Source organism: Oryx dammah, unplaced genomic scaffold (genome assembly GCF_014754425.2).
Source record: "Oryx dammah isolate SB20612 unplaced genomic scaffold, SCBI_Odam_1.1 HiC_scaffold_18, whole genome shotgun sequence".
Classification (NCBI taxonomy): Eukaryota; Metazoa; Chordata; class Mammalia; order Artiodactyla; family Bovidae; genus Oryx; species Oryx dammah.
In genome coordinates, this window is record NW_024070202.1 from 56,415,041 (window position 1) to 56,431,530 (window position 16,490).

Genomic DNA, 16,490 nt, shown 5'->3' on the forward strand with positions numbered 1-16,490 from the left:
AATTCCGGGAGTTGGTGATGGACAGGGAGGCCTGGCGTGCTGCGATTCACGGGGTCTCAAAGAGTCAGACACAACTGAGCGCCTGAACTGAAATGAACTGAACTGAGTACTACTGAAGCATATCTAAATACAAGACATAATTCCTGCCTCAAAGAAATTACAAAGCCATTTTGAACTAAGAGCAAATCATACAAAGGTATTTACACTAAATCCTTTCTTTAGTGTTCCAAATGAGAGAGCACAGATGAACGATACCAATGCAAGTCATCACTAATGCAAATCAGGAGGGTAAATGCCACTCTGGTTTGAGGGTCTTTTCTCATGGACTTGAGACCCTACTGACATTGAGTTGAGATCATTCAAATACAGAATGGATTATATACCCATTACCATAAAGCAAGTTAATGGGTTTAAATGATAACCCTGTATGTGAGACAGCAAAAGAGACACAGATGTACAGAACAGTCTTTTGGACTCTGTGGGAGAGGGAGAGGGTGGGATGATTTGGGAGAATGGCATTGAAACATGTATAATATCATATAAGAAACGAGTTGCCAGTCTAGGTTCGATGCAGGATACAGGATGCTTGGGGCTGGTGCACTGGGATGACCCAGAGAGATGGTATGGGGAGGGAGGTGGGAGGGGGGTTCCAGACTGGGAACACGTGTACACCTGTGGCAGATTCATGTTGACGTATGGCAAAACCAATACAGTATTGTAAAGTAAAATAAAGTTAAAAAAAAAAAAAACTACATTTAAGTGCCTTTCAGGTATAGTATACCAATGCACACTATTTAAAGTGGTTGAAAAAGTGCTTGTCTTTTAACATCCTTACCACCATTTACTGTTACTCCTCTCAAATCTTGTTAACTTGATAGAAGGAAAAAGGTGTATTATTGCTTTGGTTGAAAGTTTTCATTTGATCATTTGGGTTTCTTTGTGGAAATGTCTGTTACTGATTTGTAGAGCTTGTTATATCTAAAAGACATCCTGTTGTCATTGCTAGTTCCCAAAGTGACAGACTTTATTTTCTTGGGCTCCAAAATCACTGCGAATGGTAACTGCAGCCATGGAATTAAAAGATACTTGCTCCTTGGAAGAAAAGTCATGACAAACCTAGAAAGAGCATTAAAAAGCAGAGACATCACTTTGCCAACAAAGGTCTATATAGTCAAGCTATGGTTTTTCCAGTAGTCACATACGGATGTGAGAGCTATACCATAGAAAAGGTTGAGTGCCAAAGAACTGATGCTTTCAAACTGTGGTGCTAGAGAATACTCTTGAGAATCCCTTGGTCAGCAAGGGGATCAAACCAGTCAATCCTAAAGGAAATCAACACTGAATATTTATTGGAAGGATTGATGCTGAAACTGAAGTTCCAATATTTTGGCCACCTGATGCAGAGTCAACTCACTGAAAAGACCCTGATGCTGGGAAAGACTGATAGTAGAAGGAAAAGGGGGCAACGGTATGAGATGGTTGGATGGCATCACTGACTCAATGGACATGAGTCTGAGCAAACTCCAGGAGACAGTGAAGGACAGGGAAGCCTGGTGTGTTGTGGTCCATGGGGTTGCAAAGAGTCAGACATGATGGAGCGACTGAACAACAACAGTATAGATCCACAGGCATTTTCCTTCTTTTTCTACAGCTCTTCAAATACCCAAATCAATCTCACTGTTAAGACACAATATTATTGTATTTTTTTCTTATTTTGGCCACACTGACGCTGTGAGGCATGTGGGACCTTAGTTCCCCTACCAGGGATCAAACCCATGCCCCCTGCATAGGGAGCATGAAGTCTTAACCAATGGAGCTCCAGGGAAGTCCCAATATTATTGTTATTTGTACTACAGGCAACATTTACTGAGCCCTTTCTACCCAACAGCTACTGTAGTAAGTATATTACATGTATTATCTCACTTAATCTTCACAAGCCCTGTGTTCTATCATTATGTCCATTCCTGAGATAACACATTTGCCTTTATTTCTCTAGATTCTACACTCTCTTATGACATGAATTACACCTTGTATAAACATCTAGTTAAGATGGAATTCAGTGAATATGCAAGTATGTATGAACTGACTTCATCATTTTTTTTAAGTTGCCATAATGCTCATTTTCTTCAAATTTACCACTTTGTCAGAGTATAAAGTTGCTAACAAGAAGGGATGTTGTCATGTGTCATAAGAAATATGTATTTGGCTTTAGTCTCCATTTCTGGCACTTAGCTCCTAAAATGCTGGGAATTTCATAAGTGTTGAGAGCCATAGAATTTCTTGTTATGTTAATGAACTGACTTTTGGAGAGCACATAGGCAATTTAAGGATGAAGGCCTACCATGTGATTTTGAAGGTTGGAACTTCATAGTCCTCAATGGCCAATGATTTAATCAATCACACCTAATATTTAATGAGGTTTTTATAAAAACCCAAGCACTACCTGGGAAGCCTACCATAAAAACCCAAAAGGACATGGTTCAGAGAGCCTCCAGGTTGATGAATCAGAACATGTCTCCATGCTGCCTTGCACGTGTGCATGCTCGGTCGCTCAGTCATGTCCAGTATTTTGCCACCACAAGGACTGTAGCCCATCTGGCTCCTCTGTCCATGAGATTTTCCTGGCAAGAATACAGGCATGAGTTGCCATTTTCTCCAGGGGATATTCCTGACCCAGGGATTGAACTCACATCTCCAGAACTGCAGGCAGATTCTTTACCACTGAGCCACCTGGACATGCTGCCTTGGTGGGCCTCAGATTTCATGGGGACAGAGCTTCTTTGGTATCTCACTCTAAGTATCTTTTCATCTGGATGTCAGTCCACATTCGTTAGCATGCTTTGTATCATTACCAGTAACCTAGTGAATAAACTAGCTTCTTGAGTTCTGTGAACCAAAACCAAGGAAGGTGGGTGGCGGTGAGAGCCATTTTATAGAGGTTTATAGCCAGCTGGTCAAAGTACAGGGAACAACCTCGATTTGTGAATGGTATATGAAGTAGATAAATAAAGAATGTTCAAACCACTGTACAATTATAGTCATTTCACATCCTAGCAAAGGAATGCTCAAAATTCTCCAAGCTAGGCTTCAACAGTATGTGAACTGAGAACTCCTAGATGTTCAAGTTGGATTGAGAAAAGGCAGAGAGAGGAACCAGAGATCAAATTTCCAGTATCTGTTGTATCATAGAAAAAGCAACAGAATTCCAGAAAAACATCTACTTCTGCTTCACTGACTATGCTAAAGCCTTTGACTGTGTGGATCACAACAAACTGTGGAAAATTCTTCAAGAGATGGGAATACCAGACCACCTGATCTGCCTCCTGAGAAACTTGTATACAGATCAAGGAGCAACAGTTAGAATCAGACATGGAACAACAGACTGGTCCCAAATAGGAAAAGGAGTACATCAAGGCTGTATATTGTCACCTTGCTTATTTAACTTAAATGCAGAGTACATCATGAGAAATGTTGGGCTGGATGAAACACAAGCTGGAATCAAGACTGCCAGGAGAAATATCAGAAAATCTCAGATATGCAGATGACATAACCCTTATGGCAGAAAACAAAGAAGAACTAAAGAGCCTGTTGATGAAAGTGAAAGAGGAGAGTGAAAAAGCTGGCTTAAAACTCAACATTTAAAAACTGAAGATCATGGCATCTGGTTCCATCACTTCACAGCAAATAGATGGGGAAACAATGGAAACAGTGACAGATTTTATTTTCTTGGGCTCCAAAATCACTGCAGATAGTGACTGCAGCCATGAAATTAAAAGACACTTGCTTCCTGGAAGACAAGCTATGACAAACCTAGAGAACATATTAAACAAGCAGAGACATTCCTTTGCCAACAAAGGTCCATCTAGTCAAGGCTACGGTTTTTCCAGCAGTCAAGTATGGATGTGAGAGTTGGACCATAAAGAAAGCTGAGCACTGGAGAATTGACACTTTTAAACTGTGGTATTGGAGAAGACCATAGAGTCCTTTGGACAGCAAGGAAATCAACCCTGGATATTCATTGGAAGGACTGATGCTGCAGCTGAAGCTCCAATACTTTGGCCACCTGATGTGAAGAGCTGATTCTTTGGAAAAGACCCTAATGCTGGGAAAGATAGAAGGCAGAAGGAGAAGGGGGCGCCAGAGGATGAGATGGTTGGATGGCATCACCGATTCAATGGATATGAGTTTGAGCAAGCTCAGGGAGATGGTGAAGGACAGGGAAGCCTGGTGTGCTGCAGTCCATGGGGTCGCAAAGCGTCAACTGAGGGACTGAACAACATATGAAGTGGATGTCAGTCTTGCAGGTCTGAGCCCTTAACCTGTGGCATCTGATGCGGTCTTTGGATGGACAATGTCAGGATTGAGTTGTACTGTATCAACAGAATATCCAGCTGGTGTCAGAGAATTGCTTGGTGGTGTGAGGAAAGAGCCCATATGCTGAAAGCTAGTGTCAGAATCTTAAAATGTTATCTCAGTTTTATAGATGCACATATTTCTGGAAACTTGAATCTATCTACAGGCATACAGTAAAGATTCTGTGTACTGAGTAACCACTGAAGTAGTATAGTTTAAGTTCTTATAAAAAAAAACCTATAGGTATACTAGGATTATGATAGCTGATTATTCTTGATTAAGACCACTGTAAGAGTGAAAAAATTCATGGAAATAAAAAATTGTAAATAAGTACTACCAAACAAAATTCATAAAATGATAGCAAATTTATCCTGATTCTTCAGATTTCTTATATATTACAATAAGGAAAGAAGAGAAGTCCTCTTTCTTCATTGGGTTTGTTGCTACAGGAAAAGCATAATTTTTCTTATATATAGATCAATATCCAACAATACCATCTCTGCCTACGGGAGAAATAAACAGCTGGGATGTTTATAAAATATAATGTGCTTCAGGGGACTTTCTCAAATCTTATGACTTTAGTAGACAGAAATTATTTTCCTCTTAGATCTCTTGAGGATTTAGCAGAAATACTGAAATCATAACTTTCTCTTACAACATATCTAGCCAAGTCCAAAGATACAGGGTACACTTCAGTAAATACTAAAAAAAGAAAAGAAAAGAGCCAGTAATTTTTAAGTAACAGTTGAGATTTATTGACAAATAATGGAAAATTGGATACTTTTAAATAAAATTAGGAACTTCAAAAAATTAACCAATTTCTATTCAACTTCTGAAAATGAAAATTTTCACAATTGTATATGCTATTATCTTTTGAAAAGATACTGAGATTTTCAAATTGGTGTTCTTATTGTTAAGGCTGAAAATGAGAAAGGGTATTACCATCAAACTATATGCTTAATTCATAAAGAGGAATAAAAGAAGGGCTCTTGCATAGCACATTCCAGTGGGAGAAAAAAAGTTAATCAATTCAACTCAATTTTAGCTGAGGGCATTTTTCCACGACTGCTGAACCCTAGCATGTGTCAAGCAACTAAAATTACACTAAAATGTGTAAGCTCTGTTGTTATTTTAGAGATAATCCAGGAAGCAAAACAAAGCCAAAAATTCTCTCTGCATTTTTAACATGAAATGCTTTAATCTTCAATCAAGTGTATACTTTTTCTGTTTTAAGATCTTTATGCATTATCTTCTGTTTTGTGTATGTTTGAAAGTTTCCAGAATAAAAACAGAAAGAACAATAACAAAAATGATTCTGTATTTTCAACATACTGTTCATTGTTTAAAATAATTCTTACTACTTACCAGTCTCTGCTTTTGAAGTTCTTCTCTAAGAATTCTATCTTCTGGTAAAACATCACATAACAAAAAATAATTGTCTTGTTCTTCTGTTGCGATATGAGAAAAATAAATGAAAAATGTTATTTTTTGCTTTTGAAAAAATTTTTATTTCTTAAAAAAATCTCTTCTGGTATATAGTTCTATTTTAGCTTCATTGAAGTTATTAGAAAATATACACAGAACAATTTAATTTTAGCTATTATTTTAGAGAATTACAACTAAAGAAAGATTATTCATTTGAATTTTTGGACTGCAGGGGAAAGATGGTAGTCAAGATGTACACTTACCAGATGGAGCTGCAGAATTGATTCTTATCACACTACAAAAATCTGTAATGGGCTGTTCAGTGAACCTTTTCCTCCAATATAAAATGTACCTTAGAACAATCATAAAGAAAGAACAGTGAGAAGACGCAATGAACTACTTACTTGAGAATGACAGGATTTTATAAGAACATTTAATTATCTTAAAGCAACAAATCAAATGTTGACTGAAAACTGCTAGAAAATTTGCAAAGAGAAAGGCAGCAGAGCACTGCAGAACCATGAATTATTTAATGAAATAACATTACCCTGTAAGGGCATGAAAATGATTACATTTTACCATCCACAAATTCAATAAACAGATATATGGGAAAGCTAAAATGAATTATTTTTATGTAATAATGAAGTTTTTTTGAAAATCACATCTATGTTTATGTGAATTTAAAATGCAACAATGATTAAAAAGGCTTCATCACACGTTTTCCAATAAACTGAAAGTTAGGTGTTTACCTTATACATCAGAAGAAGAGATCATGATGACAATGCTACAAAAGGTCTGTCTAAATTCAATATCTATATAACAAGATAGAACAATTCCATATTGCCCATGCTGTATATGAAAGGAGGGAAATTTAGCTTTTAGAAAAATAGCCAGGCTTACAATTCCTGTATCTAATGAGCTGTTAGAAGAAGGACACTGGCTAAATTTAAATGCAAAGCATAATACCCAGACTTGTGTCATTTGATGAAAGAGGGAGAAAGATGACAGGATTCAACAAACTGTTCATCTTTCCATTTACCTAAAAAGATTTACACTGACAATTGCAATCCCATTTATCAAATTATACAAAGAAGAGAATGTGATCTCCTTCATGGAGGAGAAAGGAGATGGAAAGGTTGACTATATAGTTGACAATTTATCAGAATACATGGTTGATGGATAAAAAAAGAACCTTACAACAAAGAAACAAAACCTGAGAAAGAGATGGAACTTAGTGAAAGAGATAAAGTACACAGAAAGAATACATTTAAATGGCCTGATACAGCACCAAGCAGTGTTCTGCATATAGTAGGTCCACTCTAAATGTTTTAAAGAGATAGAACAGTATCTAAAGATTCCTCTAAGGTTCTCTAAGTAGCCTCTAACCCCCAGTATTTCAGCTCTTTTTTATTCTTTCCTTAATTTCCCAAACCTACAGTCCCCTATAGAAAGGACATACATTACATATTAGGAAAAAAAATGTGCTCAGAGAGAGGTCTGAGAGAAGGAGAGAACCATGACATGAGCTTATATAAAATATAAATGGATGACAACACCATGTAGAGAATATACAAGTAAAAGAAGTAAAAGAATAATGTGTAACAATGGAACCACATGCTTTAGTTCATTCTGCTCATGTATAACGATGCTGCCAACCTGGATGGGTAAGAAGGGGAGAACCCTTTCCTTATAAAACAGTGTTAGACCTTATTTTAAGAGATCTGAAAATGATGTATCTTAGACTCCAGCTCACCCTCAAACCATAAATAGTATAAATAATGAACTACAACTCTATGGCTAGCTTACTGGCTTCCACATTAGAAGTATCAGAGCAGAAAGCATTTCAGATCCATCAAAGTATACAGAAAGAGGAAAAGCTCCTACAAAAGGCTGACTTGTTATTTCCTTTGCCCATCCTGGCCAGCTTCAGCAACCTTCCACTTCCCAGTTATCCTACACAGTTACTTTCATTCTCCTCCTTTCCATTTCCCACTAGTTGCTTTTTTTCTCCTCTCCAGGGGAAAGAGAAATAAAAGGCAAGAGAAGACTTAAGAGAATAAAAGTGACATTCCCAGACACTTTTCTTATTCTTCCCTTAGCATATTTTCTATTGCAGAGTGGTGACATGGATGAAGCACCAGAAGAGAATGCCCATTAGAGATGTCAGGAATAGAAGATAGATCGCTCTTCCAAACTGAAATACACAGACATCTATTTTCATGACTAATCAAATTCATACAGCAGGACCAGGTGCTGAGATAACTGACTTTAAAAAATAGAAGAGTCACGTTTTATCTGGAGCTCCCTCTTGGCTACCACTAGAATACATCAAGGAGAGGTTCATCACTCTTGATTACTATTCCACTGAAGTGGGTGATTTCCTTTGGGGAAAACTGAATAGTCACCAGCCCATTAGCCTACAGTTTGTTAAAAGGCAATGATAACTGCATGAAGCAGATGACCAGATAAGAGCAGATACTAGTGATGAGACTGTCCTGTGAGCTGTCATTGACCAACTCTGTAACAGAGTCAACACAGTAAGAGTCTCTTACCTGCACAAATCGTGAGCTAGAAGTAGTTTAGCTTTTCAAATTAAATCTATGGTCAAACCCTCACAGTTGATGTTTTATTGACTGATTACACCAGCCCTACAGGCAGCAGTGAATAGAGAAGCAGGGCCTTTGCCTTTAGACATCTGAATCTGAATTGAAAGGTTTTTTAAAACTTCTGAAACTTGGCTTACTCATTTGCAAAATGGATTGTTGATAATTAAATAGGATAATACATGTAAAGCAGCACCCACCATTCTGGGTGTTCAATAAATGGCAGCTATTATTATAAGGAAAAATAACATATTTAGTTAAAACTAGAGTAATAAAGAGTTTGTTTTTCCAAACAAATCCTGGCATCCAAAACAACAACAAAAACAATGGTAACGTTTCATCAAACATGTAATGAGCAAGTTACAACAGTTGTATTAGTAGTGTCAGAAGGCACACACAGGTGCCTAAGGTGGGGGAAGAGCAGAGTGATTATAGGATGAGAACTACGGGCAGCTGCTGTTACTGAGACCCTAGCCGCCCAAGGAAACCCAACTGTGACCTTGCAAACTGGGATCGGTTGTCTCCAAATCTTAAGTCTTCTACAACATCATGTCTCTCGTGTCACTTGAGGGCCAATCTACATAAGAACCTCAGAACAAGCAAGAAGCAGGAGAAAGCCTTTAGGATTATATTAATAGTTGTAAAGGATAGTTGAGTTTCCTCAGAGACCATGGAGAGACTCAACTTCCTTAGAGGCCATGGAAATCAGTTTTTGACAGGGCAAAACCAAAGTACAGAAATGAAGACTGAAGGGAGAGGGAAGGTCTTCCCTTTCTGAAAAGCATACTACCTAAAAGCAGCTCTTAATCTGAACTGCTCCTAACCTCCTGTGTAGGTATTGAAAGCTGACACCGGCTGTTTGGGGCTGTGGAATTGGAACTGCTTGACTAGGCAAGAGAGACTCTGAAATGAAGTGAAAGTCACTCAGCCGCGTCTGACTCCTTACGACCCCATGGACTGTAGCCCGCCAGGCTCCTCTGGCCAAGAGATTCTCCAGGCAAGAATACTGGAGTGAGCTGCCATTTCCTTCTCCAGGGGATCTTCTGAACCCAGGGATTGAACCCTGGTCTCCTGCACTGCAGGCAGATTCTTTACCCACTGAGCTACCAGGGAAGACCCCGAGAGAGACGCTACAGTGGCACTGATTCTTCTGAAGTCCTGATTCCAAAAATCAGTGGCTCCGAGTCTCCACGGACTTCCATGTTCACTCCTATTCTCCATGGTCTTTTAAGAGAAGGATCGCGTCACATATTTGTTTTGTATCACTGTTTGCCTCAATGTGGTAGGCACGAGGGGCATGACAACTAACAGCAGCTGACTTAAAATCACGGAGAGAGCCTGTCTGACAGAACCTCAGTGATGCTCCTCAAATTGTTAAGGCTTCCCATGGGGTGAAGGGAGAGAAAATGTTGTTATATGCTCACAGTCTAGAGGCCTTTATATTCAGTAAAAGTTATTTTATTGCTCCATGAACAAGTAAGTAGTTATGAATTCTGGAAAGGATGTTTTTTTAGACACCATCTCTAGGAACATCTCTGAGATGTCGTTAAGCAGTTTCTGAGGAAAAGAGAATAATGCAGGTAAGAGGTCAGTCCAATAGACACAAAGTTGTCATTTGAGTGGGCTCCTGCTCACCAAAGGTTGGGTGACACCAACATCAAATGAAAACAATCATGCTATAAAAGTGAAATATTGTCATAACTACCATATAAGTTAAATACATTATCATACCTTATCGTATACTAAATGAATAGATCTGAACTTAAACAAAGTTCTGACCTAAGTCTAGATTTAAGATGCATCACAGTATTCACATGATAGTCCTTTTAGTTTACCACAGAATTAAGAAGTGTCAATATATCCATTCCTGTGGTTGGTAAAAACATTCAGATAAATTGTATTCAACCGAGAGATGTCTTAGAGATAGCAGATGTTCAACACATGCATTTGTGGCATTTTCCTACCCACTAAAACTTATTGTCCCATGTTAGGAAATCATTTAGTACTTCTTCATTTTTTCTCTACTTCTTTAGTTTACTTAAAGCTACAGTTGCAGCCACCCAATACATAAAGGAAGCCAAGAAATAATATGTGGTATGAACCCTTTATTTGGAGGATAGTTATCACAGCATTTCATATTTTATTAAAAAGTCATAAAAGTAATTATTTGGTCATCAGCAAATACTTTCTTTCAAAGAATTTTAATCATGTCCAACCAGAAATCTTTGTAGTAATATCATCTTCCCTGTCCAACTCCCCATTGTAACTGGTGTGATACTGACAGAAGCATGAAGATTTGAGATATGGCTGTTAATTAAGTAGCATGGAATGAGTGGAATCTAATATAGAAAGGAGCAAAGAATTAGGAGTTAACATTTTTCTTCTGGAAAAATTTTATCTACTGCATAAAGCTAGCAAATAGCTTATATAAATAGCTATGTTAATAAATGGATCAAAGGAGAGATTTTGTTTATTTGCTCTTGGAAAGTTTTACTGTTATTCTGTTCCAATAAAGAAAATGTTAAATATATTCCACATGAAACTTTAGAGCTTATTTCTTACAAAGGATGAGGTAAGTGCATCTCTTATCTATTATTTATCATCTTTATTACTTATTATACTCAGAAGCAACAACTCTTTTCTGGTAAGCATATATAATAATTATTACATATAATAATTATTCAACCTATAAAGCAGTTCTGAGTGAATTAATTCATGCCAATTGAACTTCTCACTGTCCCTTCCTCCCCTCAATAACTGTTAAGAAAAAGTCATATAATGCTGAGAAGATTCCAGTTTAATTCTGATCATAGTAGTCAATGCTTGTACTGTTTTGGAGAGAAATTTTTAGTTTACTTAAATAGCAGGCAGGCAATACTTAAAGGAGATTCAATATTTTTAAAGGTATTAAAGTTTATTCATATACATTCCTGGTCAATTTGAATTAATCATGTTTTTACTTCCTGAGAATGAAACTAATTTAATTAGGACAGTTGACAAGGAAAATCTAGATTTCCAAATTTAAAGTACACACTAACTACACATTTTATTTAGAAAGCACTTCTGTCAGACAAGCATCTTTCTCTTTTTAATTAAAGCATCCATTTTATTACATGGTTGCATTTAGAATGAGATTGATCTTAACATTTGATTATCAACTCTTAAGCCCTGAGACCTAGCAAATAATTTGATTTTCCTACCCACATACAGATGAGATTGACAACAATGATAAAAAGAGAGATTGATTAGAACAAATATAGCCACTCAGCTATCTTACATAAGTACAAAGGATAAAATACAAACTCTGATTCAGATATTCCCTACAGATTTTAGAAAAGAAAGAAAAATTCAACATTACTCAATTATCACTGGTTGATCATCACATTTTCCTGCAATTTCTGAGGGAGAATTTGCATTTATATCATGAAAAAAGAGTAAAGAAATATAGTTGTACATCAAAGAAAAGCCAAGTGATACAAAATTTAGAGAAGCATAACTTAGCTGATATTCCTATCAATGGTTATTTGAATAAGTAAACAATTCAAAGCTCTATAGCTTAAGAAGTGTCTAAAACAAAATCAACAGATCTGACTACATGTAACTTTGTATCATGTAAGAGAAAACTCCCAAAACACACACACACACACACGTATATACATACATACATACACACACATACAAATATTTTAATTGAAAACAAAGAACAATGGATGAGAATGAGAAGCACAGTTTTTCCACTGAAAGCTGTAAAAATCAGTTTATTCTAGGAAATTCCTTGCTGGTTTAGTGGTTAGGACTGTACGCTCCCACTGCAGGGGGCCCAGGTTTGACCTCTAGTCAGGGAACTAAGATTTGCACACGTGTTTCATGGTGGGGCCAAAAAAAAAAAAAAGCTCATTCTAGGAGTTGGTAACATATATTGCTCATATAACTTTCTATGCCCCCTAAGCATACAGCCCCAAGTCTACTCAAATGCTGAGTGGCAATGCTAAGTGGATAAAAGCAGCCACCACCCAGGAGGCACACAGCAGACATTCAGAATAGGTGCTACGCAGTTGAGAAGGACAAAAAGGCTACAGAATAGCTAATATTACCCCTGTGGGCACTGTGGTTATTTGTCCTTAAAAAACAAACTATTACTCTAGAAGTTTAGAGTACTTAGAATCTGAAATTAAAATTTCTCAAAACAAATTTTACAAACCATAATTAGATCTTCAGGTCAGCAACAAATGCCTATTGAAAACTTAAGCTCTAGTTACAGAAAACTAAGACTTCAAATATATCTTTTGTAATCAAAATATAATTAAAAATTTGGCCACTGTTTATTGGGTATGAAAGATATCAGATGCTAGTTGGTGCTACACATACCCTGTTTTTATATAAAGCTCAACAATCTTATGAGGGCTGGTGTTACCCCCATTTTATAGATAAGAAAATTGATGCTTAGAGAAGTAAGTAGCTTGCTGGGAGTCATATGGTAAGAAAGTCACTGAGTCTGCATTCAATCCTAGGCCTGCTGGGTTTCACAGCCCACTCTTAATAATACAGCTTGCTCTTTGCAAAATCCATCCTAAGAAAGAAGTCGCTTGGTGAGAATAATGCAGTCTGGCAGATACAGAATTCAGATGCAAGGATATTACAATATCTGGCTACTCTAATGTTCGGTAGGGAAATCAATGCAGAACATCTCAAAATGGGACTTCACCAGATACACCAAAATGTGTGCTTTCAGTAACTATACTAAGCTAGTTAACTACCACTATATTGTTTGCATGGTGTTTTCAACTAATAATGACCTATACATAACTACTCCATTACACCTGCTTCAGTTCAGTTTAGTTCAGTCGCTCAGTCGTGTCCGACTCTTTGTGACCCCATGAATCACAGCACGCCAGGCCTCCCTGTCTATCACCAACTCCTGGAGTTCACTCAGACTCACGTCCATCGAGTCCGTGATGCCATCCAGCCATCTCATCCTCTGTCGTCCCCTTCTCCTCCTGCCCCCAATCCCCCCCAGCATCAGAGTCTTTTCTAATGAGTCAACTCTTCCCATGAGGTGGCCAAAGTACTGAAGTTTCAGCTTTAGCATCATTCCTTCCAAAGAACACCCAGGGCTGATCTCCTTCAGAATGGACTGGTTGGATCTCCTTGCAGTCCAAGGGACTCTCAAGAGTCTTCTCCAACACCACAGTTCAAAAGCATCAATTCTTCGGCGTTCAGCTTTCTTCACAGTCCAACTCTCACATCCATACATGACTACTGGAAAAACCACAGCCTTGACTAGATGGACCTTAGTCGGCAAAGTAACGTCTCTGCTTTTGAATATGCTATCTAGGTTGGTCATAACTTTTCTTCCAAGGAGTAAGCATCTTTTAATTCATGGCTGCAGTCACCATCTGCAGTGATTTTGGAGCCCCCAAAACTAAAGTCTGACACTGTTTCCACTGTTTCCCCATCTATTTCCCATGAAGCGATGGGACTGAATACCATGATCTTCATTTTCTGAATGTTGAGCTTTAAGCCAACTTTTTCACTCTCCTCTTTCACTTTCACCAAGAGGCTTTTTAGTTCCTCTTCACTTTATGCCATAAGGGTGGTGTCATCTGCATATCTGAGGTTATTGATATTTCTCCCAGCAATCTTGATTCCAGCTTGTGCTTCTTCCAGTCCAGCATTTCTCATGATGTACTCTGCACAGAAGTTAGATAAGCAGGGTGACAATATACAGCCCTGATGTACTCCTTTTCCTATTTGAAACCAGTCTGTTGTTCCATGTCCGGTTGTAACTGTTGCTTCCTGACCTACATACAGATTTCTCAAGAGGCAGGTCAGGTGGTGTGGTATTCCCATCTCTTTCAGAATTTGCCACAGTTTATTGTGATCCACACAGTCAAAGGCTTTGGCATAGTCAATAAAGCAGAAATAGATGTTTTTCTGGAACTCTCTTGCTTTTTCCATGATCCAGTGGATGTTGGCAATTTGATCTCTGGTTCCTCTGCCTTTTCTAAAACCAGCTGGAACATCAAGAAGTTCATGGTTTACGTATTGCTGAAGCCTGGCTTACAGAATTTTGAGCATTATTTTACTAGCTTGTGAGATGAGTGCAATTGTGTGGTAGTTTGAGAGAAGGCATGTCTCTTAGACAATCACTTCTGAGAATCAGTCTAGAATTAGCAAGTCCAGCTCCCTTCAGGATCCAGCTATACTGGTTAGGTTCCTACATTTCTCACCATGTCCAGTGTTGGCAGTTACTCAACCACTCACACCTATCTTCTCTTCATCTTCTCACCCTCTTCCTCTGAGCACCTCAGTCACTGATGTTAGCTGCTGTCTCCTTTTATACCCCTTATACCCCTCTGGGTTGTTCAAAGACTCAGTCTTTTTCTAATTTTCAACTTTATCATAACACTTAAGATCCAAGATCCTCTTTCCCCCAAACCTCCCTTTGGGTGGCTTAAAAAAAAAATTTTTTTTTTTTACCAAGTTTATTCTGGGCTGTCAGGAAGAACTCACTTAGCTGGAGAATGTGTGTATCCTGAAATATAAAAAGGACATCAATCTGATAGAGACCAACAATGCCAAAAATTTCATGAGATGTGGTAAAGGGAGTATTATCAACTCTTTAGAAAGTTGATCTGCTTCCAAAATTTATAGAAATACAACAGTATGTAACATTTTCAAATAAAACTTGCTCAAGAATGCAAATAAGCTCAAAGTTGAAAAAAGGCTAAGTTGAAACCTGAAAAAAGAGTATGAATTTTCATATTTCTACAGGAATAATTAAGTTATACCTTTCCACTATGAAACAGTAAATCTAATTCTTTTATGGATGAAAACAAAATTTACCTTTGGAAATCAGCAACCAACTTGACATCAGCTATGACAATCTTATGTTCAATAATCATGTGTTTCAGAAGTTCGTCTTGTTCAACCACAGGAAAATGTTCTTCACAGAAAATACAAGGCACAGATGGAGAACCTTCTAAGCTGGTGGTGCCACCTGGACTTTCTGGCAGAGAAAGCGGCTCCAGGATATAATCCTTAGTGTCTGGGAGAGACAAAAAGAAAGAGGAAAAAAGCTGAAATCAACTCCCTTTAGTAGGATGATTTCTCACCTCCTGCATTAAAAGGATCCTAAAGATGTTTACATAATTTCAAAAAGAAAATACACAGTACCAGAGAGCAAGATACTTTATTACATCTTAAATAGCTTCTGCAACCCAGAAGCAACGAGTATTACAAAGCAGCTCAAACTCCCCATTTGCTGGCTTGAATGGGGGAAACTCATTTGTAAGGACAGCTGTGCAACCTATTCTTGGACAGTGGCCAATGGCAGCAACTCGAGGGGACTTGGGGTGGTGGGAGGAGGCTGCAGCACACCGGGTTAAGGTTCTAAGTCTCAAATGTGACCTATGGCCGAGAGTCACGGCACTCGGAGGTAAATGGTATATATTGAGGCTACAGGTGATGCCAGGACAATCTTTTCAGCTGCTTCCTGTTGCACCTGCAAACTTTTTCCTGTCTCTATTTGTCATGTGAGAAGAAGGTAAGTCTCACGTTGGGTTGACACAGCATGTGCTGGGTGGCTCAGGTGGCAATTTGTGATTTGATTTATGTCTATCATTTGCTTATTACACAGTTGTGTACCATAATTCAAGTTCTTGTGATGAATGCTCAACCACTAGACATACATGATGAACCTTTTTCATGTCTACACTATTCCTTTCCCTAACATCACCTACAGAATCTTTAAGAGTTGAGGCCTTTAAGATCTGCAGCTCTGAATTAAGGGCCTTGAATTAGAGACAGTTTTATCACGATTTCTCTTCAGTCTTCTAGACTAAACCTGTCACTGTAGGCATACTACCGAGTAGTTAGCAACCAGGGAACTAGTGGAAGGCATTTGGCATTTGAAGAAGGGCAGAAAACTTTAGAAAGACAGCTATTTCACAGACAGCAGACTCTGGAATTAGGTTACTATTTAATTCTATGTTAAATTTTATTTATTTTTTATATTCCTAAAGGCCTTTTAAAAAGAATAACTAATTGAATCAGTTACTGGTACACTGCTGAACCCGGTCTCAGAACTGGATAAATGATGCAAGAGGG

At 38.0% G+C, this 16,490-nt stretch overlaps 1 protein-coding gene across 1 annotated transcript in view; it reads right to left on the reverse strand.

The window, feature by feature from the left end:
• Positions 1-16,490, reverse strand: part of ZNF277 (zinc finger protein 277) — a 133,934-nt gene that overhangs the window by 48,811 nt on the left and 68,633 nt on the right. The window contains exons 2-4 of the mRNA XM_040260164.1: positions 15,228-15,429; positions 6,042-6,130; positions 5,719-5,801 (exon numbers count right to left, since the gene is read on the reverse strand). Of these exons, the coding sequence (XP_040116098.1) occupies positions 5,719-5,801; positions 6,042-6,130; positions 15,228-15,429 (374 nt within the window). The remainder of the gene's footprint in view (positions 1-5,718; positions 5,802-6,041; positions 6,131-15,227; positions 15,430-16,490) is intronic.